Source organism: Periophthalmus magnuspinnatus, chromosome 3 (assembly GCF_009829125.3).
Source record: "Periophthalmus magnuspinnatus isolate fPerMag1 chromosome 3, fPerMag1.2.pri, whole genome shotgun sequence".
In the NCBI taxonomy this organism is placed as follows: domain Eukaryota; kingdom Metazoa; phylum Chordata; class Actinopteri; order Gobiiformes; family Gobiidae; genus Periophthalmus; species Periophthalmus magnuspinnatus.
The window spans coordinates 15023080-15050252 of NC_047128.1; the positions used below are offsets into that span (position 1 = coordinate 15023080).

At 43.8% G+C, this 27173-nt stretch overlaps 1 protein-coding gene across 1 annotated transcript in view; it reads right to left on the reverse strand.

Annotated features, from left to right (window-relative positions):
- LOC117393823 (protein kinase C-binding protein NELL1-like) overlaps nucleotides 1-27173 on the reverse strand; it is a 150639-nt gene that overhangs the window by 103676 nt on the left and 19790 nt on the right. The window contains exons 3-4 of the mRNA XM_055220996.1: nucleotides 21397-21547; nucleotides 10379-10549 (exon numbers count right to left, since the gene is read on the reverse strand). Of these exons, the coding sequence (XP_055076971.1) occupies nucleotides 10379-10549; nucleotides 21397-21547 (322 nt within the window). The remainder of the gene's footprint in view (nucleotides 1-10378; nucleotides 10550-21396; nucleotides 21548-27173) is intronic.

Consider the following 27173-nt stretch of genomic DNA (forward strand, 5'->3'; position numbering starts at 1 on the left):
TTGTTTGGACTCAGAACTGAAGCATGAAGTGTTTAGGATCCAAATGAGACCCATAAAGACTCAATCAGGACCAAACACGCTCTTATGGGTCATTATGGGGGAGGGAACGGAGACAAACGAGTGAATTAAGAGAGAGAGAGGAGAGAGGGAGAGAGGAGAGAGAGGGAGAGGAACACGCTCTAATGGGTCGTTAATGGGAGGGAACAGAAACAAATGAGTAATTTAGGAGCAAGAGGGGGAGAGAGGGAGAGGTGAGAGGAGGGGGAAGAAAAGAGAGTAGAGAGAGAGGAGAGCGTGGGGGGGGCAGAGAGAGGAAAAAGAGAGGAGAGAGAAATCTGTTCTTGTGGGTTGTTATGGGGGAGCTGGAACAAAGACAAATTAGTGAATTAAGAGAGAGAAGAGGGTGGACGGATGAGGGAGAGGGAGAGCGAAAGGAGCGGATTAAGGGAGAGAAGGAGAGGGAGAGAGAAAAGGAGAGAGAGGGAGAGAAACATGCTCTAATGGGTGGTTATGGGAGAGGGAATAGAGACAAACGAGTGAATTAGGAGAGAGAGGAACGGAGGGAGAAAAGAAATGAGAGAGATGGGGAAGGGGGGAGAGAGTGAGTGAGTGAGAGGGATAAGAGAAAAAGAGGGAGAGTGGGAAAGAAACACTCTTATGTGCTGTTATGGGAGAGGGAACAGAGACAAATGAGTGAATTAGGAGAGAAAGAAGGAGAGAGGAGAGACGGGGGGTGAATTAAGAAGGAGAGAGAAGGAGAGGGAAAGAGAAAACAGGGAGAAAGAGGGGAGAAAGGGAAAGAGAGAGAGAGGAGATGAGAGATAGCAAGAGAGAGGAGAGGGGGAGAGAAACTGACTCTTATGGGTCATTATGAGGCTGTAACGAAGACAGACGAGTGAATTAAGAGAGAGAGAGAGGTAAGAGGGAGAAGGGGAGAGGGGTGAAAGAGACAGAGGAGAGGTGGATACAGAATTAGGGCAAAGAGAGGAAGAAAAAGAGGAGAGAGGGAGGAGACCAAAATAGGCGAAAAAGAGGTGGCGGTGGTAAAGAGAGAGAGGGAGAGAAAGGAGGGAGAGGCAGAGAGGAGCGAAAGGGAGAGGTAGAGAGCGAAGAGGAGAGGGAGGAAAGAAGAGAGGGTGAAATATTCCTGAGTGTGTAAAGTGCCATCTGTGCTCCGAAAACAGGACATTTGAGAGAAAAACACTCGGATTCAAAATAATCTGTATTTTGATGTTGCAGTTGTTTACACAGAAAACAGTTCAAATGACGCGTTTATCTCACGGACGCAGCAAAGATAAAGACTGACACTATGTTAAAGGTCATGTACCTCATTTTACCCCATGTGTCTTGCCCCAGTGCAGATATAAGCAGCTCTTGAGGTCAAAATAAGTACATTGTATAAATTATTGCTAGATAAACCGGAATAACACTGTTAGCATGTTAAAAACTCCACTCTGGTCTTTGAGAGTGGAGTTTGAGAGCTTATAAACTCATCGTGGTGAATCATTAGGATGCTCTGAATGCATACGGTGAGTGAATAACTTTGAACCACTGCAAACTAGTTCTGTTTTTCACCTTTTTAACAGTTTTCAGCCTGGTCTCACTCCTCATCCTTTTTACTGTTAAAAAATTGAGACTTTTTGAACCCAACATGTTTGACCCACAGACCGAAACATTTGTAAGTTCATGTAGAGCAGTGGGTGGGGATAGGGGGTAGGTGAAATCACACACTCAAGCCTCATATGCAGGACACTTTCGATACTTTCCTGAATAGCTTTAGAATGATCTTGAGCTGTATCAGAACAAGTATAAGACACATAGACTAGTATACGCCCATGGACCACTACTACCACCAGTGAGGGACTACACAGATATAAGACCACATAGGAATAGAAAAGAAAGTACTACTATTTAATGCTGAAAATCACTTTCTATTGTCTAAAGATCATTATCATCATGGTGTCGGAATCGGTATTAAGTATCGAGGCTATTTCTTGTTATCAAAATTGAGTTTGAAATGTTAGTATCATGACAACACTACTCCTGATAAAAACGAGGGAACACTGTTAAAACCTGGTTATAAGCTTTTTTCAGTAGATCCTTTAAACCACATGTGTCAAAGTCAAGGCCTGCGGGCCAAATGCGGCCCTCCACATAATTTTATGTGGCCCTCGACAGGGTATGATTGTCTTGAAATCTCAATTTATCAGGAGATACACAGTTACACAGCCATATTTTTACATCTAGGCAAATGCATATGCAATATTTGTAACTTGAATAAGTAATAAATACAGAAACGGTTAATTAACAAGTTGAAAAATTTGTTAGATTTATTTTACATCTGGCCCTTTGAGAGCAGCCATTTTGCTGATGTGGCCCTCGGTGAAAATGTGTTTGACACTCCTGCTTTAAACTGCAGACATATTGTGCTTGTGTCTGCTCTATAGTTATAATCTATGACATCCGTAGATCATTATGTTATAATTTGCACATTTTAAATCACAGTATTGATCTATAACGGGTTCATTAAAGAAACAAGCTTGCTGACTTCTGCGTGAGAAAACTGCAGTGCCTCATGGGACCCCACATCGCCGTTAACATCATCACAACAAAGCGCCACATGCTGTCAGTCTCTCCTAACTGATAACTGACTATGCAACGCTGCAGAATCGGTCTGATAGAATAGGTGTGATTTAAACATGTGAGAATACGTCTTAACACCTCTCACCATGACGCCACTGACACAAAGATGATTATATTTAAGATCAGTTGGTTGAAAATCACTGCATCACAGTAGGGAATTCGATAACTGTTACCTAGCAACATATTGTATACTGGGCAAAAACTCTATTTTGCTGAAATCATGTTTAAAGTATCCGAAAAAATGTGTTTCTTGTTTAAATTGTGCCGAACTTTTGGATAGAATTCTCCCAGTGTGATATATGTTTAGAGCACTCTACTTCCTATATCTTTCAACTTTTCTTAACAAATTGTTGCTTTATTGGTGTAAAACTATAATTTATATTTATAACAGGTTTTATCCCACCAGATTAAGTGAAAATGAGAGAACGATAGAACCTGTCATACGCTCTTTAAACTGGGTTAGACGTGTGCGATGACATAAGCGTTGCTCTTGGCCTGAGGTCTGCTTCGGTCACAGTTTTGGTCACAGTTTTGGTCACACACAGGTGCAGGAGATAGATACAGAATTCACACAAAAAAATCCTTCGTTTTCTATTTCTGCAGAATCTACAAACACTTGGACTTTTACCAGGAGGTTTATTTCAAATGGAAATGAATATGTCACAAAATGTCTTCTGCAGCTCCACACCAGCTCAAGTTAAGATCTGGTTAGTTCATTTAAACCCAAAAGACCCAGAATATACTGTATGCATCAGGTTTGAACCCTTCTGACGCACAAATCTCCTGCAGAAACCAGGCAGCGAACGCACCACGGACTGTAACAGAGACAGATACAAACTCGCTAGGATTGGTCCGTGCTCTATTCTTTCCTATGGCAGAGGAGTGACAGTGAACGCACCGTTTGTTCCTATAACAGACAGTAAAGACACTACAAACTCACTATGATCATCACAGCTTCATTCTTTCCTATGGCAGTGGCACTACAGAGACTATAATCCCGTTGTTTCATATGGCAGAAAAGTGACAGTAAACACACCACACAACCTCAGTATGATCACAGCTCTATTCTTTCTTATGGTGAAGCAGTGACAGTGAACACACCATTCTTTTCTAGGGCAGTGACCATAAACTATGAAAAATTGTGCTGTTATCCACAGCAGTTATAGGGGCAAATTTGGAGCCGAGTTACATACGTGGAATTCCGATCACGAGTATCATAGCAACCAAAGAGCCAATCCAAAGTGAGGTCGCCCACACTGCCGATTTCACAGGGAGGTCAACAACGCTGTCAATCAACCTGTTTGCTAAAGCTAGTGAGAGCAACCTGAGGTAAAGAAGGCACCTGATTGGTCTGTTATTAATGTTCTTATATTGATTTAGGGAAAAAAGTAGTGAAATAAAAACCCCAGGATCGTGTAGAGCCAAGACCAAAATGATGAGCCTGACAGCAGCAGCTATAGAGAGAGGGGTGACAGTTTCTCTATGGAAAATTAATTGGAGCCAGAGTTGATGGAGCTGGAAGCGTGCCCAAGCTCACTTCCTGTTTGAAACACGGCGGCTAGCACATTAGATATGTCCATTTAATTCAATTTTCAATTCATTTATTTTTGTAACGCCCAAAATCACAACAACAGTTGTCTCGAAGGGCGCGAATTTATACACACAGTCTATGGCAGTGACAGTAAATGATATAATCCCATTGTTTCTTTGGCAGAACACACAGATTCAGTCATTTAGACGGCAGCTCCACAGATCAGACTACAACTGTCTATTTCCTCTTTTCTCTCTCTCCTCTCCTCTATCTCTCTCACTCCTCTTTTCTCTCTTCTCTCTCTCCTTATTCTCCTCTTTCTGCTCCTCTTTCTCTCTCTCCTCTCTCACATAGGCATTATGAGAGGGCTAAACTCATCTGTACATAAACATATCTGCAGTAAAACAGGAAACCAAAGGAAATACCAAACAAACTCCATTTTACTCACAGAGGTGGTATTTTACTTCTATGTGATACTAACTGCTAACACATGACATATTTAGATCACACCGTTACCTTTTATTGTTTTGAAAATACTAAATTAGCTGAAAACAACATTTTAACATGCTTAATAACTAAGTAAGTCACTTTCATTTTTGGCACTTTGAGTCTTTGCTCTCTGTGCTAAGTCACTTCAGAGCGAAATCAAAACACAATCAGCGTGAATCCTGCTAATGACACTACTGAACATCGTTTGTGAAGTTGCAGCGTATAGTCTTGTATCATGCTTTTGTACATTTATGGAGAATTGTCATCATGTGGGAGCATGGGTGATGTGGGCTTGTGGGCGGAGCCTTGTACAGGTTTGTAATGCTAACCATAAAGAGGGTTCGCATAGGGATCTACTGCTCCTAATTTCAATGTAAAAAGAGTTGTTAGTAGAGCTCACAGGGTTTACTATGTGCATCAACTAACCCACAGTTTTTAAAATCATAGATAAAGTTCAGGCCATCTATTAACTCTCTTCCAGCTAATTTACATGATTTATTTCAACATGGAGATACTCGTCGTAACTACAGACTTAGAGGTAATAAAAAACTTCAACCAAAATGTAAAAGTACTTTAAAATCCATGTGCATCTCAGTGTGTGGAGTTACTCTGTGAGAGTAACAGTGAAGTTTGTAGGAACCCAGCAACACATTTTTAAGCATGATATTTTGTCGAAAAAAATATAAATGATAACCAATAATACTAAAAACCATGACGCCACTGACACAAAAACCCAGAAGCAGGATTTCCCCCACAAAAGTAGTCTATATGTATAATGAAAAGGCACTTAAATAGATACATGAAACACTTAATGAATCATAGAAGTTATCTATTCAACTCTCCACAGCTCAAGTCTTCACGAAAGCACAAAACATAACAAAACGTTTCTCACTTGCGCAAAGAAACAGTGGTCCAGCTTTCACATATCGAACAATAAGTCAATATAGTATTTATCGTGGCAGGCCGAGCCCTCAGTACACAGCGTGAGGTCAGGGGGAGGGACGTGCAGGGTCAGAGTGTTGTCTGGATGAGAGTGTGAATGTTTTGTTGTGTCATGTATAGTATAGTAGTCTGTTGAATTGTTGAAGTGTTTTTAACATGGTAGACAGCTCCAAAAAGTACAACTGGCAAAATACCCGCTCTTTAAACAGACACTTTTACCACGTTCATCTTTCATAATGCACCGTTCAACTTGCAAAATGTTATAGAAATACCTTGGCAAAACGCTGGCACTGTTAGCTTAAGCGTGCCGTGATCACTTCCTATTGGGAGCGTGGCGGCTCGCACGTTAGCTATGTCCATTTATATATACAGTCTATGGTGTAAGGTCAGTTTAGAAGTACAGTAGGACTCCTCTGATTAGGTTTACCTTTCAAAGACTTTCCCTCCCTCTCTCTCCCGCTCTGTAACACTTGCCGCTCCGAGCTGCTGCAAAGGATTGTGGGAAATGCCCTTGTGCGTCTCAGAGGGTGAAGTTTGGGAGCACCGCCAAAACGCCTCATTACATCACATTACATCAGCACAGATTAGATGAGATCATAATATCAGATTATTACAGTGGATTATAGCGAGAGAGAGATAGAGAGAGAGAGTATGAGTGATTGAAGCCCAGTTCAGTCGATTTTAAAAACATTCAGAGCGAAACGTAGCCACAGTTTACACATGTCCGACACCTTGGAACGCTCCGGTCTACCCCTCTGCGACTGGGAGAGAGAGAAGGATGAAGAGAGGGATGGAGAGAGAGGGGGGGGGGTAGAGAGAGAGAGAAGAGTCACAGGATTTGTAACAGTGATTTGTCGGTCTCTCTCTCGCTCACTATTTTCCACCTCTCTCTATCTGTCACCGCCCCCCCTCTCTCACCCTCCCTCTCTCCCTTTTGCTGTCCCTTCTGGCTCTCTCCCTCCTCCTCTCTCTCTCTCTGTCTTCTCTCTCCTCTCTTTCTCTCACTCTCATTCTTGTTCTCTCTATCCCTTTCACTCTCCCCCTCTCTCTCTCCTCTCTCCCTCTCTCCTCTGCACAGTGATAAAGAGCAGTCCTGACCCTCGGCCTTCTGGGAATTGTAGTCTGTTCAGATCGATACTTCAGCTGTGACTCAGAATCTGGGGTTTTTAAACTCACTGTGATGAGTTCAGACTAAAACTACAGGGACCTCTACAAAACATCTTTTTATTGTCAGTTCAGTTCTATTTCAGGCCTCTGCTTTAATCCTGGTTTAGTCCTGGTTTAGTCCTGGTTTAGTCCTGGTTTAGTCCTGGTTTAGTCCTGGTTTAGTCCTGGTTTAGTCTTGGTTTAGTCCTGGTTTAGTCCTGGTTTAGTACTGGTTTAGTCTTGGTTTAGTCTCGGTTTAGTCCTGGTTTAGTCCTGGTTTAGTCCTTGTTTTAGTCTCTGGTTATTCCTGGTTTAGTCCTGGTTTAGTCTTGGTTTAGTCCTGGTTTAGTCCTTGTTTAGTCCTGGTTTACTCTTGTTTTAGTCTCTGGTTAGTCCTGGTTTAGTCCTGGTTTAGTTCTGGTTTAGTCCTGGTTTAGTCTTGGTTTAGTCCTGGTTTAGTCCTTGTTTAGTCCTGGTTTACTCTTGTTTTAGTCTCTGGTTAGTCTTGGTTTAGTCCTGGTTTAGTCCTGGTATACTCTTGTTTTAGTCTCTGGTTAGTCCTGGTTTAGTCCTGGTTTAGTCTTGGTTTAGTCCTGGTTTAGTCTCTGGTTTAGTCCTGGTTTAGTCTTGGTTTAGTCTCGGTTTAGTCCTGGTTTAGTCCTTGTTTAGTCCTGGTTTACTCTTGTTTTAGTCTCTGGTTAGTCCTGGTTTAGTCCTGGTTTAGTCCTGGTGTACTCTTGTTTTAGTCTCTGGTTAGTCCTGGTTTAGTCCTGGTTTAGTCTTGGTTTAGTCCTGGTTTAGTCCTGGTTTAGTCCGTGGTTTAATCTTTGTTTTGGACTTGTAGTCCTGCACTGTGGTTTTTGCCATTAGAAACCTACCTCCATCTTCTCTCTCTCTCTTCTCCTCTCATCTCTCTACATCTTTTCTCCACCTTTCTTCTTCCCTCCTGTCTCTCTCTCCTCTCCTCTTTTCATTGTTCTCTCATTGTAGCATCAAAACACTTGTAGTCCTGCCTTGTGTTTTTTGCCATTAAAAAACAGTCAGCTCCTCCCTTCCTCTCTCTCTCTTTTCTTTATCTCTTTTCCTCTCAGTTTTTCCTCTATGTGACAGGTGCTGACAGGTTCGTTAGCAACTGTCACTTTAAAGGCCACCGCTTCAACGAGCCGCATCCAGGAGCTCAACAACATGAATATGGAACAATGACCCGGTGTAGTCACTACAACAGAGAGAGGGGAGGGCATCTGACACACAGGGAGGGCATCTGACACACAGGGAGGGCATCTGACACACAGGGAGGGCATCTGACACACAGAGAGAGCATCTGACACACAGGGAGGGCATCTGACACACAGGGAGGGCATCTGACACAGGGAGGGCATCTGACACACAGAGAGGGCATCTGACACACAGGGAGGGCATCTGGCACACCGGGAGGGCATCTGACACACCGGGAGGGCATCTGACACACCGGGAGGGCATCTGACACACAGGGAGGGCATCTGACACAGGGAGGGCATCTGACACACAGGGAGGGCATCTGACACACAGGTATAAAATGGTATGAACTATTGAGAAATGTGTCCCCTGCATTTGACCCACCTTTCAGAGTCTTTGGATTAAATTTACATTTGACCCATACTTCAGTTTTCTCAGTGTCTCTGGGTTAAACCTGTATTTGACCCACGCTTCAGTGTCTCCGGGTTAACCCTGTCAGGAGCAGTGGGACCCATCTCCAGATTTTGCCTGTTGTGCAAGTTTTGGGTTGATGGAAGAACCCGCCCAGAGACACAGGGAGAACATGCAAACTCCACACAGAAAGGCCCGGAATTGGAACTTGCTGTGAGGCGAGAGCGTTAACCACTCAGCCGCCATTAGCATCACGTTAAAAGACGCATCCTACTCTATTCTAAACAAATGACAGAAGTTCTCCGTTAAAGTCAAATAGGTAGTACCACAGCATGTGCAAACTGATACTTTGCAGCTGATATCATTAACATTCCCTGGGGAGTGATGCTAGCTAGAGGCACTGGTCTGTCTGAAGTTCTGTCACTCAAGTTAGACTTTAATCTGATTTATTTTAACACAATCTGACCATAAAGAATTGATTTAGTTGGAACTACAACAGGTGAGATGATTTGTACATTTTCAGACAATCTTCAAACTTTTTGTCAGTGTTTGCTAATGTGTACATTGTGTCACCATAGTAACTGCTGAACTTTCCACTATAGAGATACACACAAAGCAACCCCAGCGTGTTGTCACTGCAACATATCAACAGATAAACATAAATATCTAAAAGTGTTTCAGAAAGTCGGATTATAGCATATGTTTTAGTGGATAACAGTATTTATTTAACCTTTATTTAACCGAGAAGTTGCACTGACATTCAGAATATTTTACAACAGAGACCAGGCCAAGGCCACAGTCGATACACTCAACATAGAAACATCACTATATATCACAGTATATGAACAACTGGATCTCTCACAACACACACGTCTCAGTCACCATGTTTTTACTAGAGCTGTCGGCCTTTAGTCATTTAGTTTTTATGTAGATGAAGGATTTATATGAGACAACAGCAGAAAGGAGAAGAGAGAGAGTGGGATGAGTTGGTATTGTTTGTATTTCTATGGAAGAAGTCAGATTAAACTCATGATTCACAAGTTCAATCTGTCTTTCTATAAATTCATTGTTTCCTAATCCTTTTTGCTGCATAAATAGTAGTTTTTGCATGAACTCCCCCTGCAGGTGTAGACATGTGAGTGCAGTTTGGGTCAGATATACAGATATGGAATAGTTTTGAGAGCTTTTGCCACACCCCCTTTTTGGTCAACCAATCGATCAGCAGTACATCTTTAGTCCAACATGAGTTTATTTACTTGACTACAAATCAAATTTTTCCAATTTTCTAAAGAATCTAATTGAAGATCCTTTAGTAAATGTTTCCAAGAGTGGGAAAAGGCACTGAGGCTCATGGACTGGGACTGGGAGAAGGAGCAAAACTCTGACATAAGGCGTTTATTGAGGTACTCCAGAAGTTTCCCAGGGTGGCTTTGTAAATAAACATGCACAAATCATAGGCTGTATATATCTGGACATATCTAGCCCGCTGACCCCTGCGTTTCATACAGGAAGTGAGCATGAGCATGATTCAGTTCCATCGAGCCCTTTCTCTCTGTAAGTGCTGCGGTCAGGCTCATCATTCTGACCTTAAAATGTTTGTTGTAACCCACTCCTGGGGTTTTATTTCACTATTTTGTCTTTAACTCTCCAGATTAGCTGCTATAACTGCTAGGCTTGATTGGCTTCGTTTGACTGGAGCCGATCGCTATGGGTGACGCCACACTCCCTCAGTCCCTCAGTCCCTCAGTCCCTCAGTCCCTCAGTCCCTCAGTCCCTCAGTCCCTCAGTCCCTCAGTCCCTCAGTCCCTCATCACTGCACATATAGAGCCTAGTGGTGAGAAAGGGACTTAGCTCTGTTGATAAACCTCAGTGACGCTGATACACAGAGTCCAGCTTCTGCAGTTAATAAGCCAGAGTAAAGCACTATACAAGTTTATTTTTTTAGTTTTTTCTTGTAGTAGTAGTAGTAGTAGTGGTAGCAGTAGTAAAAGTATTCCTGACCTGTTGCAGTCGATGTGCAGCTGCAGGTGAGACGCGGACACGCTCAGAGCGATCCTGTGCCAGTGTCCATCGGAAAGTCGGTACGGAAACGTCTCGGAACGCTCCTCTCCTCTGTGTCTGTAACGATACCGGATCTCCTCCCGCACCCCACTGCTCTCCAGCTCAAAGAAACTGTGGACACAGAAAAACACTGGTGTTGGTCCTGGTTTAGTCCTGGTTGAGTCCTGGTTCACCCCTAGTTTAGTCTTGGGTTAGCCTGGGTTTAGTTCAGGTTTAGACCTGATGTAATCCTAGTTCATTCCTTGTTTAGTCCTGGTTTAGCCCTGGCTGAGTTTAGTCCAGTCGTTTAGTCATGGTTTAGTCCTCCTTAACTTCTGGTTTAGTCCTGGTTTAGTCTAGGTTTAATCCTGGTTTAGTCTAGGTTTAGTCCTGGTTTAGTCTAGGTTTAGTCCTGGTTTAGTCTAGGTTTAGTCCTGGTTTAGTCTTGGTTTAGTCCTCCATAACTCCTGGTTTAGCCTTAGCTGAGTTTAGTCCAGTCGTTTAGTCGTGGTTTAGTCCTCCTTAACTTCTGGTTTAGTCCTGGTTTAGTCTAGGTTTAGTCCTGGTTTAGTCTAGGTTTAGTCCTGGTTTAGTCTTGGTTTAGTCCTCCATAACTCCTGGTTTAGCCCTGGTTGAGTTTAGCCCTGGTTTAGTCTTGGTTCATGTCTCTGGTTTAGTCCTGGTTCATTCTTGGTTTAGTCTTTTTGCTTTTACGAGGATTACATTGGTACAAAGTCCTGGGGCGTGAGACGGGGCAAACCTCAGTAGACCGGCCCAAATCCTGGCTCTTGTCCGGACTTTGGCTGGTCTTATGAATATTAATGAGGTGCATATAAACGATAACAGAATACTAAACACAGGATCAGACAGTTTATGAGAGTTTAGTCGATTCTGACAGAGAGAGAGAGGAAGGGGGGGGGGGGGGGGGGGGGGGGGGGGGGGGGGGGTGAGAGAGGAAGGGAGAGAGAGGAGAAAGAGAAAAGAGAGGGTCTGACTAGGACCAGAAATTGGGTTTTAAAAATGCATCAGAAGAATATGTCAAACTGTGATTCAGACCAGGGCTGCACAATTTTGAAAACTGAAATCTAAGTGTGATTTTTCTGCACACTGTAAACAAGCCCAGCAGCCTCACATCTGAGAGAGACCCAAATCTGAACTGTAAACCAATCCAAGAGTCCCATGCATTTCAGAACATGTTTGTACAGGTCAGCTTTTACACAGAATAAGACCTCATGGAGACACAGGGAGGACATCTGTGCCCGTGTTTGATCTTTTTGCATTTCCCTTTTTAACTCTTAAAGCTGCACTGTGGAACATTTCTGGTGGCGGTTTTGCCGCTTGCTTGTCTCATGAAAACAGCATTGCTTTGCCAGGAATGTTCCACAGTGTCACACTGACACTTTCAGCTGATGTCATCAACGTTTGCCGGTGCTGTTTGTTTCTATGTGCAGTGGTGCTGTCGCTTTAGTGGAGAAAATAAGAACAACGTGAAATATGTGTTAACCCTCAGGTTGGGTTCAGCGCGTTCTAAGAGCTTTTGACTTTCCATCGGTCGATAATTTTGAATACATTCATCCAAATGTTCATAAAACTCTTGTAACAACTGTTTATGTTGTTGAGCACATTCAAATGTCCAGAGCATTTGGAAATGTTTTTGTTCATTATTATATTTTATTTTATTTTATTTTGGCTCATTCTTTTCAGTCACTTCTGCTCTAAATTTTAGTATAAAATATTTTGATCTTTTCTATTATTTTAACCCTTTAAATGCCATTTCTTATCATAAAAGGACCAAACGTTGTGTTAACAAAACACAAATGTCTATATTTTTCCATTTTGATAAATGCAGAGCAGATGATGGTGTTTGATTGCAGCCTGAGGCTGGTCCATCATCAGCTCTGAGTCTGTGCAGTGTTCTCCTCTGTGTGAAATACTCATGTTTGTATGGTTAACATAAAATATTTTTGTTCATTATTATATTCTTTCTTTGGACGCGTTTTTTCAGACACTTCCGCTCTAAACATTGGTATATAGCATTAGTTTTTAACCCTTTAAACCCTTAACTTCCATTTTTGTTTTGAACCAACCCTGATTTTGGTTGAAAATTGCATAAATGATGATATTTTTTCCAGAATGTGAAATGCAGAGCAGATGATTTTGTTTCTTTTCTTGTAGCCGGGGGCAGGTCATTGGCGGCAGCAGTAGTTCTGGTGCATTGTTATTTTTGTGTAGTTTCAAATACTCATGTTTATATCATGGAGGGTAAAATGCACCATTGAAACCCATTCAAACTGCAGTTTTTGAGTTCCCTCCCATGGAAACATAAAACATACATTTTTATGTGAACATTTCTAACAGAGCTTCTGACTCAAAAGTGTTTACTGCTCTGCACCAGATGACACGCTTTTGAACATGTCCAGACTATGGAAAACAAACCAGATTTTTCTTCATGAACATCTGTTAATGAAGACGATTTTGTGTTTTTGTGTATTTTTCCTTTTTGGCAGCCACAGCGTCCATGTTTAGTGTTAATCAAGAAACCATAAACCCAACACTAAAACAGCACACAGGCTAAACATGTACAACACTCATCAAAGTCACTGTTTGTTAGTGTGTGTGTGTGTGTGTGTGTGTGTGTGTGTGTGTGTGTGTGCGTGTGAGCACAAAACATGTGCACGTGTAGCTTCTAGCTAAAGAAGGCTATAGAAAATTTTGCATATAAAGCCTTCTGAAGCCCCTTCAGACGAGGCGGCCACAGAGGCTGTGAGTGGTGTAAACCTGTTTGCTGGAGGTGCCCCTCACTCTCTGGCTCCCCCTGTGGGCTGTGTCTGGGATGGACCTGCACTGGACCTGGTTTGTGAAGAGCAGAAAACACCACCACCGCAGCAGTGATGACAGAGGGTTAAACAGTGAGGGAGATATGAGTCCTGTGATACTCCTCTGTGAGGTTATGTATTAAACAACAGTTTGGAGCAGCGAGGACAACTGGAGATGAGGTGTCAAAACTTCTATCCATCACAGACCTTACTGAAGGTAAGAGCTGATTCAGTGTGAGTTTTGGAGCAGAGTTCATTCATTATCCTCTATCCCAAGCATAACACAGGGAGCATAAACGTAAATTGTGCCGTGCTTTAGCCTACCTCATCCAACTGAGCCAAAGTCCCAGTCATGCTGTGCTAAGGGCACGGCGCGTTTGCACTGGACAAACACTTTAGGAGCTATCTGTGCTTATGCTAGTGTGAGCGCAGTAAACCTATGTATTTCATTTCTTCAGTTAATACTTGGTTTGTAGTTACCATAGAGATTTGACAGAAGTTACACAGAGAGGGCCTACGGTTTTTCATTATAAATTGAACTGAAGTCAGAGTCGACGGAGACAAATTGCACCCACGCTCACTTTCTGTTTAGGACACTAGCATTAGCTATGTCCATTTATACATACAGTCTATGGGATAAACCCATACAGATCCATATGAAGGATCTGTATATGGATATGAGAGACAGTGAGATCTGCTGCAGCTCAGACCTCCAGACCCCGAGTCTAAAAATAACCCCTGACCTGAATAAAAGATGGGCTCTGACAGGATCGAGGAGAGTCCTGGTTTAGTCCTGGTTCAGTTCTGGTTTAGACCTGGTTTAGGCCTGGTATAGTCCCAGTTTAGTCCTCGTTTAGTTATTGTTTATTCCTGGTTTAATCGTGGTTTAGCCTTGGGCTAGTCGTGGAAGAGTCCTGGTTTAGTCCTGGTATAATCATGGTTTAGTTCTCATTTAGACCTGGGTTAGTCCTGGTTTAAACCTGGTATAGACCTGATTTAGTCCTGGTTCAGTCTGGTTCAATCCTATCTTCCTTTTCCTCTTTCTCTTCTCCCAACCGACTCCTCTCCTTTTCTTCCTTCCTCTGTCTCTCTCTCTCTCCTCCCTGTCTGTGTGTGTCTGAGAGGTCAGGGTTCATGCGGAGATTGTGTTTTTATGCTTAGTGACGCTGCTCCTGAATCATCTCAGCCAATACACCTGACCTTACTAGACTCAAAGAAGGAGAGAGAGAAGGAGAGAGGGAGAGAAGGAGGAGGCATCACAATGAAAGGGGGAGAAAGAGAGAGGGGAGAGGAAGGAGGGTGAGGGAAACCGGAGAGAGCAGACAATACAGCTGACATTCATCTGACCTCACAATAAAAAGGAGACAAAGAGCGAGGAGAGAGGGGAGAGAGAGAGAGAGAGAGAGAGAGAGAGAGAAGGCAGACGATACATCTGTCCTTACACAAGTGTGTGCCAACAACTGAGAAAGGAGAGAGAGGGAGAGAGGAGAGAGAGAGAGCAGACGATACATCTGACCTTACACAAGTGTGTCAACAACTGAGAAATAAGAGAGACAGAGAGAGGAGGAGAGAGCACACACTACATCTGACCTTACACAAAGGAGGAGAGAGAGTTGAGGAGGAGGAAAGAGAGAGCAGGCGATACATCTGACCTTACACAAAGGAGGAGGAGAGAGAGAGAGAGGAAGAGAGAGAAAGAAAGAGAGGAGAGCGCAGGCAATACATCTGACCTTATACAAAGGAGGAGGAGAGAGAGAGAGAGAGAGAGAGAGGAGAGAGAGCAGGCGATACATCTGAACTTACACAAAGAAGGGAGGAGGTGAGAGAGATGTGCTAATAGACCTAACGTCACAAGAAAGGCAAGAAAAACTGAATGGTGTGACTATGAAGACAATATGAATGCTCCTGGTGTATGATCTGAGCTGAGCCCTAAACATTAATCTGGAACGACTCTCGCTGAAAGAGATCGGGAAAAGGTGGAATGTCATGACTATTGTTTGAATCTTATTGGGTGAGACAGAACAAGCCAAAAAGTAAAAATTGAGTTAAACCCAGTTGACAGAAAAGCACATACATCTTTCCTCCACAAACACACAAAGTGCTACCCTAAAGTGCAGTACTTCTGATCAAAGGTTCATGTATGACAGTGGAAGTCAGACGGGCCCTTGGTCCAGACCTTCACACAACCAGGTCCTGGTTCGACTCTTGGGAGACACAGGGCCTTTCTGTTTGAGTTTGCATGTTCTCTCTGTGCCTGTGCAGGTTTCCTCTGGGTCTGGCTTCTCCTCCCACTAAAAATATGTACAACAGACTCCTCCCCTCTGGGTCCAGGACTCCTCCCTCTCAATCTCAGCGGGACAGTCCTGGTTAAATAAAGGTCAATAAATAAATAAATGAATATATTAAGAGCTGATTTTCATCTTTGTTTTAGTCGTGACACATTCTAAGTACAGATGACATATAACTCCTCATGTCATTTTAAAAACATCGCACTGGCCAAACAGATCTAAGAGTGTGCTAACACCACAGTAAATATGTGATGGGCCTGCCTCTCTGCATGTGTTTAATTGCACTGTGTGTGTAAAGTCCCATTATGTTCCATTATGATCAGTGTTCTAAAGCTCAGTCTTTAATTGCTAATGTTCTAAGAGTGTTCTGCTGTTTCTTGTGAGAGTTATATTTAGGTCATCAGTGATGTATCTGCACATTCTCACATGAATATGAACGTGATGTTTTATGGATGTGTAGAACTCACTGAACTCACAGCTCATCTTCACATTAGAACAATGCATTACACTTGTACTTTAGAGGCTTGTTCTCAGACACCAGAGCAGAGTTTAGCCGTCACAATAAAGCTTACAACAACTTGCATGCTAAAGCGCACTTCCTGATTCTCAGACAATAAAAGGCCTTATAATTAGATGCAGACAGTACACCATGGACTTATTTTGACCTTAAGATTTGCTTATACAATATATCTGCACTGGAGCAAGACACATCTTGTTCAAATACATGGAAAAAATCTGATACAGGACGTTAAAGTCTCTGAAACCTCCACATTATGTCATTATACATTCCCTTTGGTTAGCCTCTGCTGCAGCCACAGCTGCCCCGGAACAGACTGACACAAGCAAGGCTACCAATCTGCACCATTGACCCCTCTCAGCACCGACACTCACACACCCATAGGCTGTATGCAGATGGACATAGATAGCCCTAGTTCTAGCCTCCATGAGCTTCATGTGACTGAGTCTCTTAGTGGCTGATCACAGGCTGTGGACTCACCACACTCAGTGTAACACACAAAGTACAATCATCATTACATCCAATCACAGATACAATGATTTCTGTCATTTCTCGCACAGCTCTGTGAGATTTGGATAGTGTTACATCACTGTAGCACACACAGTCTGACCTGCTCCTCCTCCTCCTCTCTCTCCTCCTCTCTCTCCTCCCACTCTCCACGCTCTCTGTCTCCTCTCTCCTCACTCTCTCCTCTCTCCACCATCTGTCTCCTCTCTCCTCCCTCTCTCCATCTCTTCTTCGACACAGGACAGTGTGTTATTCTGAGCTTCGTTTGAGTTACAGTGAAGTGTGAAGTCTGGTTGCAGAAGTTCAGCTGTCAATCAAAAACAAAAGTGGAGCAGACAAAAAACAACCAGAAAATTGCTCCTCTGCATCCTCTGCACATCGGCTCAATCTGACCCTCTCTTCTGCTCCTCTGACCCTCTCTTCTGCTCCTCTGACCCATTCATCTGCATCCTCTTCATCCTCTGACCTTCTGACCCTCTCAACTGCTCCTCTGACCATCTCCTCTGCATCCTCTGACCCTCTGGCTCTTTCTTTCTTTTAATTTTTTCTTCATATTTTTGTTTGTTGAAATTCAAACAGCTCATATTGGATAAACGAAGCCTGAAGCCAAAAGTCTGATCCACAAAAGCCGCTTTGAAACAAGACCGGGTTTAGTCCAGTGCCAAAACCATTGAGCAGGTCTGGTCTATGGACAGTCCTCTCTCCTCCTCTCTTCCTCCTTCTCTGCCTCCTCTCTCACCCTCTCTCTTCTCTTCTACTCCTCTCTCTTTCTTCCTCCTCTTCTACTCACTTTCTCTCCTCCTCCTCCTCAAACCCCTTCCTCTCTATAGACCTCTCCTCTCTCTCTTTCCCTCTCTCTCTTTGAGATCTCAAATGTATCTTTTCTCGATGGAACGAGTGAATTATTCCCTCCTGAGAGGAGAGTAAGGGGACGGGAAGAGAGGAGAGAAGGATGGTCTAATTGTGTCTTAAATAAAACCAGGACAGAGGAGAGAGATTGGCTTCAGTGAATGGTGGAGCTAGCGTAGGGTTAGCACAGATTTAACAAGGCTCAGACACACCGGGAGGGCATCTGACACACCGGGAGGGCATCTGACACACCGGGAGGGCATCTGACACACAGGGAGGGTTAGGTCTTATATTTTCACTTAGTTTTCATCAGTTGTCAGTTGTGATTCGTTTCTTTCAATTCCCTCTCTCTCCCCTTCCTCCCTCTCTTTCTCTTTTCGCTGAACACGCCCCCTCCCCTCTTCTTTCTGTCTCTTGTCCCAGAATGCACCTCTAACTGGTCTAAGTGTAGCTCAGAGCTTGAGGGGCGATCGATGCAGTGGCCTTTAAACAACCACCAGCAACAAACCAACAGACCAGAAACTCAGAGTGTGGTCGCTTTCTCTTCTCCTCTTTCTCTCCCTCATCTCTCTTCCATCTCTCTTCTCTCTGTTAGAGTCAAACCAACAGCCTCTCTGCCGTGTCTCCTCTCCTCTCTTTCTCATCTCTTCTCTCTCGCTCTCCTCTCTCTCTCATCTCTCCTCCCTCCCTCTCTCCTCTCATCTTCCTTTCTCTTCTCATCTCCCCTCTCTCTCTTTCTCCTCTCCTCCCTCTCTGCTCTTGTCTCCCTCTCCTCTCATTCCTCTCTCCCCTCTCTCTGCTCTCATCTCCATCTCTTCTCTCCTCTCCCCTTTCTCATCTCTCTTCTCTGTCTGTTAGAATCAAACCAACAGCCTCTCATCCCTCTCTCCTCCCCTCTCTCCTCTCCTCTCCCTTTCTAATCTCCTCTCCCCTTTCTCATCTCTCCTCCATCTCTCTTCTTTGCTTGTTAGAATCAAACCAACAGCCTCTCCTCCCTCTGTCCTCAACTCTCTTTCTTATCTCTCCTCTCCCTCTCTCTCATCTCTCCTCCCTCTCTCTTCTCCTCTCCCTCTCTCTCATATCTCCTCCCTGTCTGCTCTCCTCTCCCTTTTCTCCTCTCTCTCTTATCTCTGTCTGTTAGAATCAAACTAACAGCCTCTGCTCCCTCTCTCCTCTACTCTCTTTCTTATCTCTCCTCTCCCCTCTCTCATCTCTCCTCCCTCTCTTCTCTCCCTCTCTCTTATCTCGCCTCCCTCTCTCCTCGCCATCTCTCTTATCTCTCCTCTCTCTTCTCTCCTCCCTCTCTGCTCTCCTCTCTTCTCTCCTCCCTCTCCTCCCTCTCTCATCTACTCTCTTATCCCTCCTCTCCCTCTCTCATCTCTCCTCCCTCTCTGCTCTCCCCCCCTCTCATCTCTCCTCCCTCTCTCCTCGCCATCTCTCATCTCTCCTCCATCTCTCATCTACTCTCTTATCCCTCCTCACCCTCTCTCTCATCTCTCCTCCCTCTCTCATCTCGCCTCCCTCTCTCTCTCATCTTTCCTCCCTCTCTGCTCTCCTCTCTCTTCCCTCTGCTCTCCTCTCTCTTCCCTCTGCTCTCCTCTCTCTTCTCTCCTCCCTCTCTCTCTTCTCTCCTCCCTCTCTCCTCGCCCTCTCTACTCTCCCTCTCTCATCTCTCCTCCATCTCTCATCTACTCTCTTATCCCTCCTCACCCTCTCTCTCATCTCTCCTCCCTCTCTCTCTTCTCTCCTCCCTCTCTCCTGGCCCTCTCTCATCTCTCCTTCCTCTCTGCTCTCCTCTCTCTTCTCTCCTCCCTCTCTCTCTTCTCTCCTCCCTCTCTCTCTCATCTCTCCTTCCTCTCTGCTCTCCTCTCTCTTCTCTCCTCCCTCTCTCCCTCTCTCTCATCGCTCCTCCCTCTCTTCTCTTTCTGTTAGAGTCAAACCCACAGACCAGATGCAGAGTAGTGTGTCTCTCCTCTCTGTATAAAAACGTCATTGTAGAAGTTGGATTAGACCGTGACATAAATAGGACAAAGCTGGACGTTTCTTGGATTAATGGGACTGGTGACATCATCACAGCTCATTTAAGTCCAAATCTTCCACAAACAGCAAACGTCAGGACTGAGCCTCCTGAGGACACAGATCAGGGGAGCAGCAAAATACCATAAATGAAGCTGAAATAGCCAAAGGAAGAGTGATGGCAGTTTCAGTTTAAAACCACTTGGTAATAATCAAACTATTACTTTGTGTTTAAAGAGCAGTTATTCTGTTTGTTAATACCCTATAGAAGTGTGATACCAGCTCTTTAAAATTATATTCTATGATCCTAAGTGTTTTATAGATTTTCCTTGGTATTAAAATCAAGTTTTAAATGTTAGTATTATGACAACACTACTTTATATTTGCCTAAAAATCTCTTATTTCCTCTCCCTGTGGCTGTAACCCCCCACATACAACGCAGAGCAGACAGACTCAGGGCGGAGGACATCACTGGAGCGTTAGCGTTAGCATCCTGATACGGATCCGGCAGCGCTCCTTTGCTCTCAGCTCAAAGATAACCTGGCTGAACCGCTGCCAGGGTGCGCTAATGCTAACCGTATCTGCGACAGGTGAATGTTAATGCTAACCCAATCCGCGTCAGTTTAAACCACTGAAGGCAGATAAGGAGCACATAAGGTGTTATATAAGGTCTAACCCAAGGAGATGAAAGAAAAGAAGTGCAGAGGAGAGGAGAGAGAGAAAAGAGAGGAGAGAGAGAAAAGAGAGGGGAGAGGAGGAGAGGAGGAGGTGAGGAGAGAGGGGGGGAGAAAAGGAGGAGAGAAGGAGAGGAGAGAGAGGAGAGGTGACAGGAGACGAGACAAGAGAGGGAAGAAGAGAGAGAAGAGAGAGGAGGAGAGCAGAAAGAGAAGGCAAGGAGGCAAGGAGAGAGAGGCGCAAACTAGAGAGCAGAAATATTCAAAACTTGAAACCACAATATGTTGTGTCTGAACCTATTTTAAAACTATAATCTCTACATTAAAGCAGGGTATTAAGCAGACTTTTTGGAGCTTTCTACCATGTTATAGTGTTGTTCCCTCATCAAAAAACATGCCTGAAGAGGTTTTAGATGTCACCCATGCATGTTTGAGTAATCTAGTGATCTCTCCCAGGCCATATTCAATCCTTCCTTATGGTTAGCAGTACGAGGTTGTTCAAGGCTTCAACCACAAGCCTACGTCATCTATACTCCTACATTACAATTTTCCATAAAAATATACAAAAACATGATACAAAACAATATACTACAACTTCAGAAACCTGGTGCGATGAGCAGTAGTTTCATTAGTGGGATGCACACTGATTGTGGTGTGATAGCGCTCTGAAGAGGGAGTAACTTAGCATTGAGAGCAAAGGGAAAATAGAAATGATCCAAAGCAGGACAAAAGTATATAAAACATAGACTGCATAAAGAAGTGGGGTAAGTGAGTGTGACATCTACAACTACTACTACTACAACTACTACTACTGCAACTACTACTACTGATCGTATGACTACACTTACTACCACTTCCACTACTGCTACTACTGCTACAACAACTACTACTACTGATCCTACGACTTTACTTACTACTACTGCTACAACTGCTACTGCTACCACAACTGCTACTACTATGCTACTGATCCTTCTACTACAGTTACTACTACTACTGCTACTTCTACCATTACGGCTACTACTACTGCTACTACTACTGGTACTACTACTCCTACTTTCACTACTTCTACTACTACTATCTGACAGCAGAAGTTATGACTTTTTTTTTTCAATGGTTCAACACTGTTTGGAACACGGCGGCTAGCAGGTTAGCTATGTCCTCTTATATGTACATTCTATGGGATAAAATTAACTCTAAATGAGGCAAATCCACAGGTTGAAGAGCTGTCCCAGTACCACCTGAAGGAGTTGTGCCACAGTTTGAGAAACACTGAGTTGGAGCATGTTGAGGTGCACAGTCCCATGTTCCTCACCTGTGCTCCGACTCGTGGATGGAGAAGATGACCCCAGATGTGGAGGACTTCTGTTGGATTGTGGCCAAAAACGTGAACTCGGACTTTCCTCTGAACATCTGGATCAGACGAGAGGAGAGGGGAGGGGGGAGGAGCACGGCCCGGGACACATCTGTAAATACAATACATAAAAGAATTATAAGATATCTGTATGAGAGGAGAGGAGGAAAGACCAGGACTAAACCAGGTCTAACCCAAGTTTAACTCAAGTCCCAAACCAGGTCTAAATCAGGACTATAACAAGTTTAAAAGCCAGGTTTAAACCAGGTCTAAACCAGGTCTAAACCAGGTCTGAACCAGGAAAGACCCAGTCTAGCCCAGCCATAATCCTGCCTCTCACACGTAAAGGGATTTTGTGTTCCAGACTCTTTTGTTGGAGGTTTAACATTTTAATGTCTTTAAACGAATTATCCGGATTTTAAACTGTTTCACCTGCAGCGTGGATTCACCACAGGGTCACCCAAAAAACTCACTCTGCTCAGGGCCAAGTGAGCTGCCTGCACTGCCTCCTATGTGTGGAGAATCAGAGCAGGACTAAACCAGGACTGAGCTGAGACTGAACCCAGTTTAAACCAGGATTAAACCAGGACTGAACCAGGTCCAAACCAGGACTAAAACAAGACAAAATCAGCACTGAACCAGGACTAAACCAGGACTAAAAAAGGACTAAACCAGGACTAATCTAGAACTAAACCAGGACTAATCTAGGACTAAAGCGGGACTAAATCTGATATAAACAAGAACTAAACCAGAACTAAAACAGGACTATAACCAGGACTTTATCTAATCCATAAAGGCAAAAACAGGACGAAACCGGGTCTAAACTGGGTCTAAACCAAGACTTCAAATCTCTGTTTTTCAGTCGAGATATCAGTGCCGATTTCAAAACAGAATCCAGAAATAACTTATTACATAACCAGACCAAAGACAAGTCTGGTTTATTCAAGGACTCAACCATCTCCACAAGACCAAACCAGGACCAGGTCTAAACACGGTCTAAACCAGGTCTAAACCCAGACCAGAACAAGGTCTAAACCAGGACTAAACCAGGAATAAAAGTATTAATAGCAGTAGTAGTAGTAGTAGTAGTAGTAGTAGTAGTAGTAGTAGTAGTAGTAGTAGTAGTAGTAGTAGTAGTAGTAGTAGTAGTAGTAGTAGTAGTAGTAGTAGTAGTAGTAGTAGTAGTAGTAGTAGTAGTAGTAGTAGTAGTAGTAGTAGTAGTAGTAGTAGTAGTTTTTGTAGCAGTAGTAGCAGTAGCCTGTAATAGAAGCAGCAGTAGTTGCCATAGTAGTAGCAGTAGTACTACTTCTAGAAGTCGTATTAGTAGTAGTATCATTGACAGTAGTAGCAGTAGTTGTAGTGACTGTAGTAGTGAAAGTAGGAGTAGTAGTATCAGTATTAGTAGCGGTAGTAGTAGCGGTAGTGGTAGAAGTAGCAGTAGTAGTAGTAACTGTAGTAGAAGGATCAGTAGTATAATAGTAGCAGTTGTAGCAGTAGTAGCAAGTGTAGTTGTAGGATCAGTACTAGTAGTAGTGGTAGTAGTCATAGTAGTAGCAGTAGTAGTAGCAATAGCAGTAGTGGAAGTGGTAGTAATAGCAGTAGTAGTAAAGTAGTCATAGGATCAGTAGTAGTAGTAGTAGTAGTTGTAGCTGTGGCAGTAGTACCAGTAGTGGAAGTCGTAGTAGATTTATTCAGTCACAACTTTGTGAAACTCTCCTAAACGTTTTCTCACAAAAGCCTATACTTTGTCTCTTTAATGGGACTGTAACTGCACACGCTGCTCCATTATTCACACAGCGCATCAACAAAGTCTGCATTAAAAATAAAACATCGCCATGGAAACGGATAGCATATAGTATCATTACAGAGGCTAAAAATATGAAGCAGGTGAGAGAGAAAACACAGGGGAGGAGGAGAGGAGAGACCGCCAAAACAAGAGCCTCAAAACAAATTAGACTGTCAAAGTAAAAGAAGAAATAGAAATGATGGATCAATCAGGAGCAGTAGTAGTAGTAATAGTAGTAGCAGCAGTAGCCTCATAATGTCTCATAATGTTTGAGCTTTTATTCACATGAAGCTGTTCAGTGGTGATGTGATAAATATCAGTTACATAACACAGTTGGATCTTGTGTGATCAGTCAACTGTGTTTTAAGGAAATAAATGACAGTTTCTTTCCCTACATTGTCTGATGTCTGTTGAAATCAGCAGAAACACTCTTTTTTTTAGACAACAGAATGTGATTTTGAACATTAAATGTTAGTACTATCTTTTATTTCCCCATGTGGCCTTATATCTGTGTAGTCGTCCAGTAGGTTCATAGTGGTCCATGGGCGTATACTAGTCTATGTGTCTTAAACAGCTCCAGATCATTCTAAAGCTATTCAGAAAAGGTTCATTTCTGTCCTGTGAGAGTGTGGGACTTTTATAGTATTGATACCTGCCAGATCAACTAGTTTTACTATTGATTAGTATCTGATTATCAATACTTTTCATAACCCGACTGCCAAATCTTTAGCTGACGCACTCACTTCTTTGTGCTGTTGTCCCATACAAATCCTTATCAACTAAATAAAATGATCAGACTAATGCACGTTTTGGTCGACTCCACTGACCGATTAATCGAATAAACGACTAAAAGTTTACAGCGCTACACATGATACAAAAATATATGTATCTATATCTGTACATATAGGTACATTTGTGTCCACATGTGTTTTTCTGCACCTGTTTCATTCTTTTTCTAATAACTCACGGTCAAATCCATATGTCCCCTCCCCCTCTCCCTGTGCTACCTGTGGGGCTCATGTGCACAGCCTGTCCATGTGTGCACTCCCTTGACGTGCACTCTCTCTCTCTCTCTCTCTCTCTCTCACACACACACACACACACAGATGAGTAAAAGATGAATTTCCCTGTTACTTATGGGGCTCTCATGCACACACCCTCCACATGCACGCCTTCTCACGTACACACACAAATGTAAATGAGCGTGTGACCTGTGGGCTTGGAGTTCTACGTGTATATCCCCTCCACGTGCACTCTCACAGATACGTGCACTCTCTCATACACACACACACACACACACACTGATGTAAAATGAGCGTGTTTCCCTGTGTTACCTGTGGGCCTGGGGTTCTACGCGCACGCCCCCCTTCACACGCACGCTCCTTCACATGCACTCTCACACACACAGATGTAAATGAGCAAGCTTCCCTGCAGCATTCCCTGCAGCGGATCATCACTCTTAAACTAATCCAATCCCAAAGCCTCAGCAGGAATTATCCCACTCCGAATTATCCCACAGCAAGTGACACGGAGACGCGATCGGAGGGATGGCTTTGTCCCTGTGCAATTCCAATGATCTATGGTGATACAACCGCACCGGAGAGGAGAGGAGAGGAGGAGGAGGAGGAGGAGCAGAGGATGGAGAGGGTCAGAGGAGCAGAGGAGCAGAGGAGGCAGAGGAGTGGAGCAGAGGATGCAGAAGAGGGTCAGAGGAGCAGAGGAGCAGAGGAGGAAGAGGAGTGGAGCAGAGGATGCAGAAGAGGGTCAGAGGAGCAGAGGAGGAAGAGGAGTGGAGCAGAGGATGCAGAAGAGGGTCAGAGGAGCAGAGTAGGAAGAGGGGAGGGTCAGAGTAATGGGTCTGAAGAGAGGGTCAGATGGAGCAGAGGAGCAGAGGATGCAGAAGAGAGGGTAAGATAGAGCAGAGGAAGAAGAGGAGCAGAGGAAGAAGAGCAGAGGAGCAGAGGATGCAGAAGAGAAGGTCAGAGGAGCAGAGGAGGAAGAGGAGAGGGTCAGAGTACTGGGTCTGAAGAGAGGGTCAGATAGAGCAGAGGATTCAGAGGAGCAGAGGAGCAGAGGATGCAGAAGAGAAGGTTAGAGGAGCAGAGGAGGAAGAGGAGCGGAGCAGAGGATGCAGAAGAGAGGGTAAGATGGAGCAAAGGATGTAGAGGAGAGGGTCAGAGCAGCAAGGGAGTTAGATGAGAGGGTCAGAGGAATGGGTCCGAGGAGAGGGTCAGAGGATCAGAGGATTAAGAGGAGCGGAGCAGAGGATGTACAAGAGAGGGTAAGATAGAGCAGAGGATGCAGAGGAGAAAATGATTTAAAAGGTGTATGGATTCAGTGCATTACGGTTGAGCACATATGAAATGTCCCTTTTATGCAATATTCAAATCGCATATGCAAATCCTCCTACATTATTCTAACAGAAGAGGAGCGACAGGAGGAGCACAGGGAGGACATTTCAATATGATACCAGGTCGTGTTGAATAATGACACCAATTTCTGAAGCAGTGGAAACCTAATTTCACATTTGTTTATTTATTCTGACAAAGAAGACATTGAACTTTGTGCCAGTTTTTGTTTCATGCGGATGGGCCCAATCGTTATGGAGATATTAACCGTCTAAAAAGGTGAAAAACACGACTCGTTCATTTTAAACAGTTCACAGGAAGCACTTACCTTATGCATTCTGAGCGCCCTAATTATTCACCACGATGAGTTTATAAGCACTTTTCACAAATCTCAGAGACCAGAGCGGAGTTTTGTCGAGACTTAAAGTTGACAACTAGCATGCTACTTCACACTTCCTGATTATCCGACAATAACGTGCTTTATAATTAGATGCAGACAGTACACAGTGGACTTATTTTGACCTCTAGAGATGCTTATACAATATATCTGTGTTGGAGCGACTGTCCTGCTCTCCTCCTCCTCCTCTGCTCCTCACCTCTCCTTCTCTTCCTCTCCTCTGCTCCCCTCCTCCTCTGTGGTGTTTATGTTTCTGTCCTAAAGAAAATCTGGACATTAATATTTCATGTTTGTGTCTCATGCATGTTTCAGAGCAGATTCTTCAAATGCGGCGCTCCTTTTCCTCCTTCGCTTCCTCCTGCTCCTCTTCTCCCCACTTTCCTTCCCCTTCCTCCTTTTCCCCTCTCCTCCGACTCCCTTCTGTCTTCCTCCTTTCCTCTCTATTCCCCCTCCTCTTCCTCCTCTCCCTCTCCGCCTGAAAAAACCTGTTCAGTGAGTGTGTTTACATGCACTTGAGTGTCCTGGTTACGATTGTATTTTTTGAGTGTGCTGCTGGTTTTATGAGTGTCCATGTAAACGCAGTGTCCTGATTTCAGTATCCTGGATAAGGCAGTATCCCAGTTATGAGAAAACCAGGATTCTCTCACTGGGATATTCAGATACTGTGGCATGTAGACGCAGTATCCTGATTTGTCCACACAGGTGCTGTACTGAGCATGTGCGAACAGACATACAAATACATTAGGAGCAGCAATTTTCCCAAAATGACTCAAATTTCCACAAGAGATTTTTACCATATTCCTTTGTGTTTCTGTTTACGCTGCTCTCAGACTGGACGAAGGCTGTGGGATTTTTCTGACGATAATCCCTCTGATACACAACAGCACTTTACACCCGTATGTTGTTATTTCAGTGTATGTCTTGGCCTGTTGTCATTAGAAACATGCTCAAAAACTTTAAATTGGCAAAGTTGCTACATGTTTAGCTCCCTGCCATATCTGTGCCATGGTTGCCATAGTTACCAGTCTAAATAACCAGGATATTCTGATTCGTTGTGTGCTAAAGGGATACGAGTATCCTGGTTTCTCTAAGAGCATGTAAACTCCATATCCAGAATACTGTAAGAACCGGGATAGGACTCAGAACCGGGATAAGGCTCAGAACCGGGATAAGGCTCAGAACCGGGATAAGGCTCAGAACCGGGATA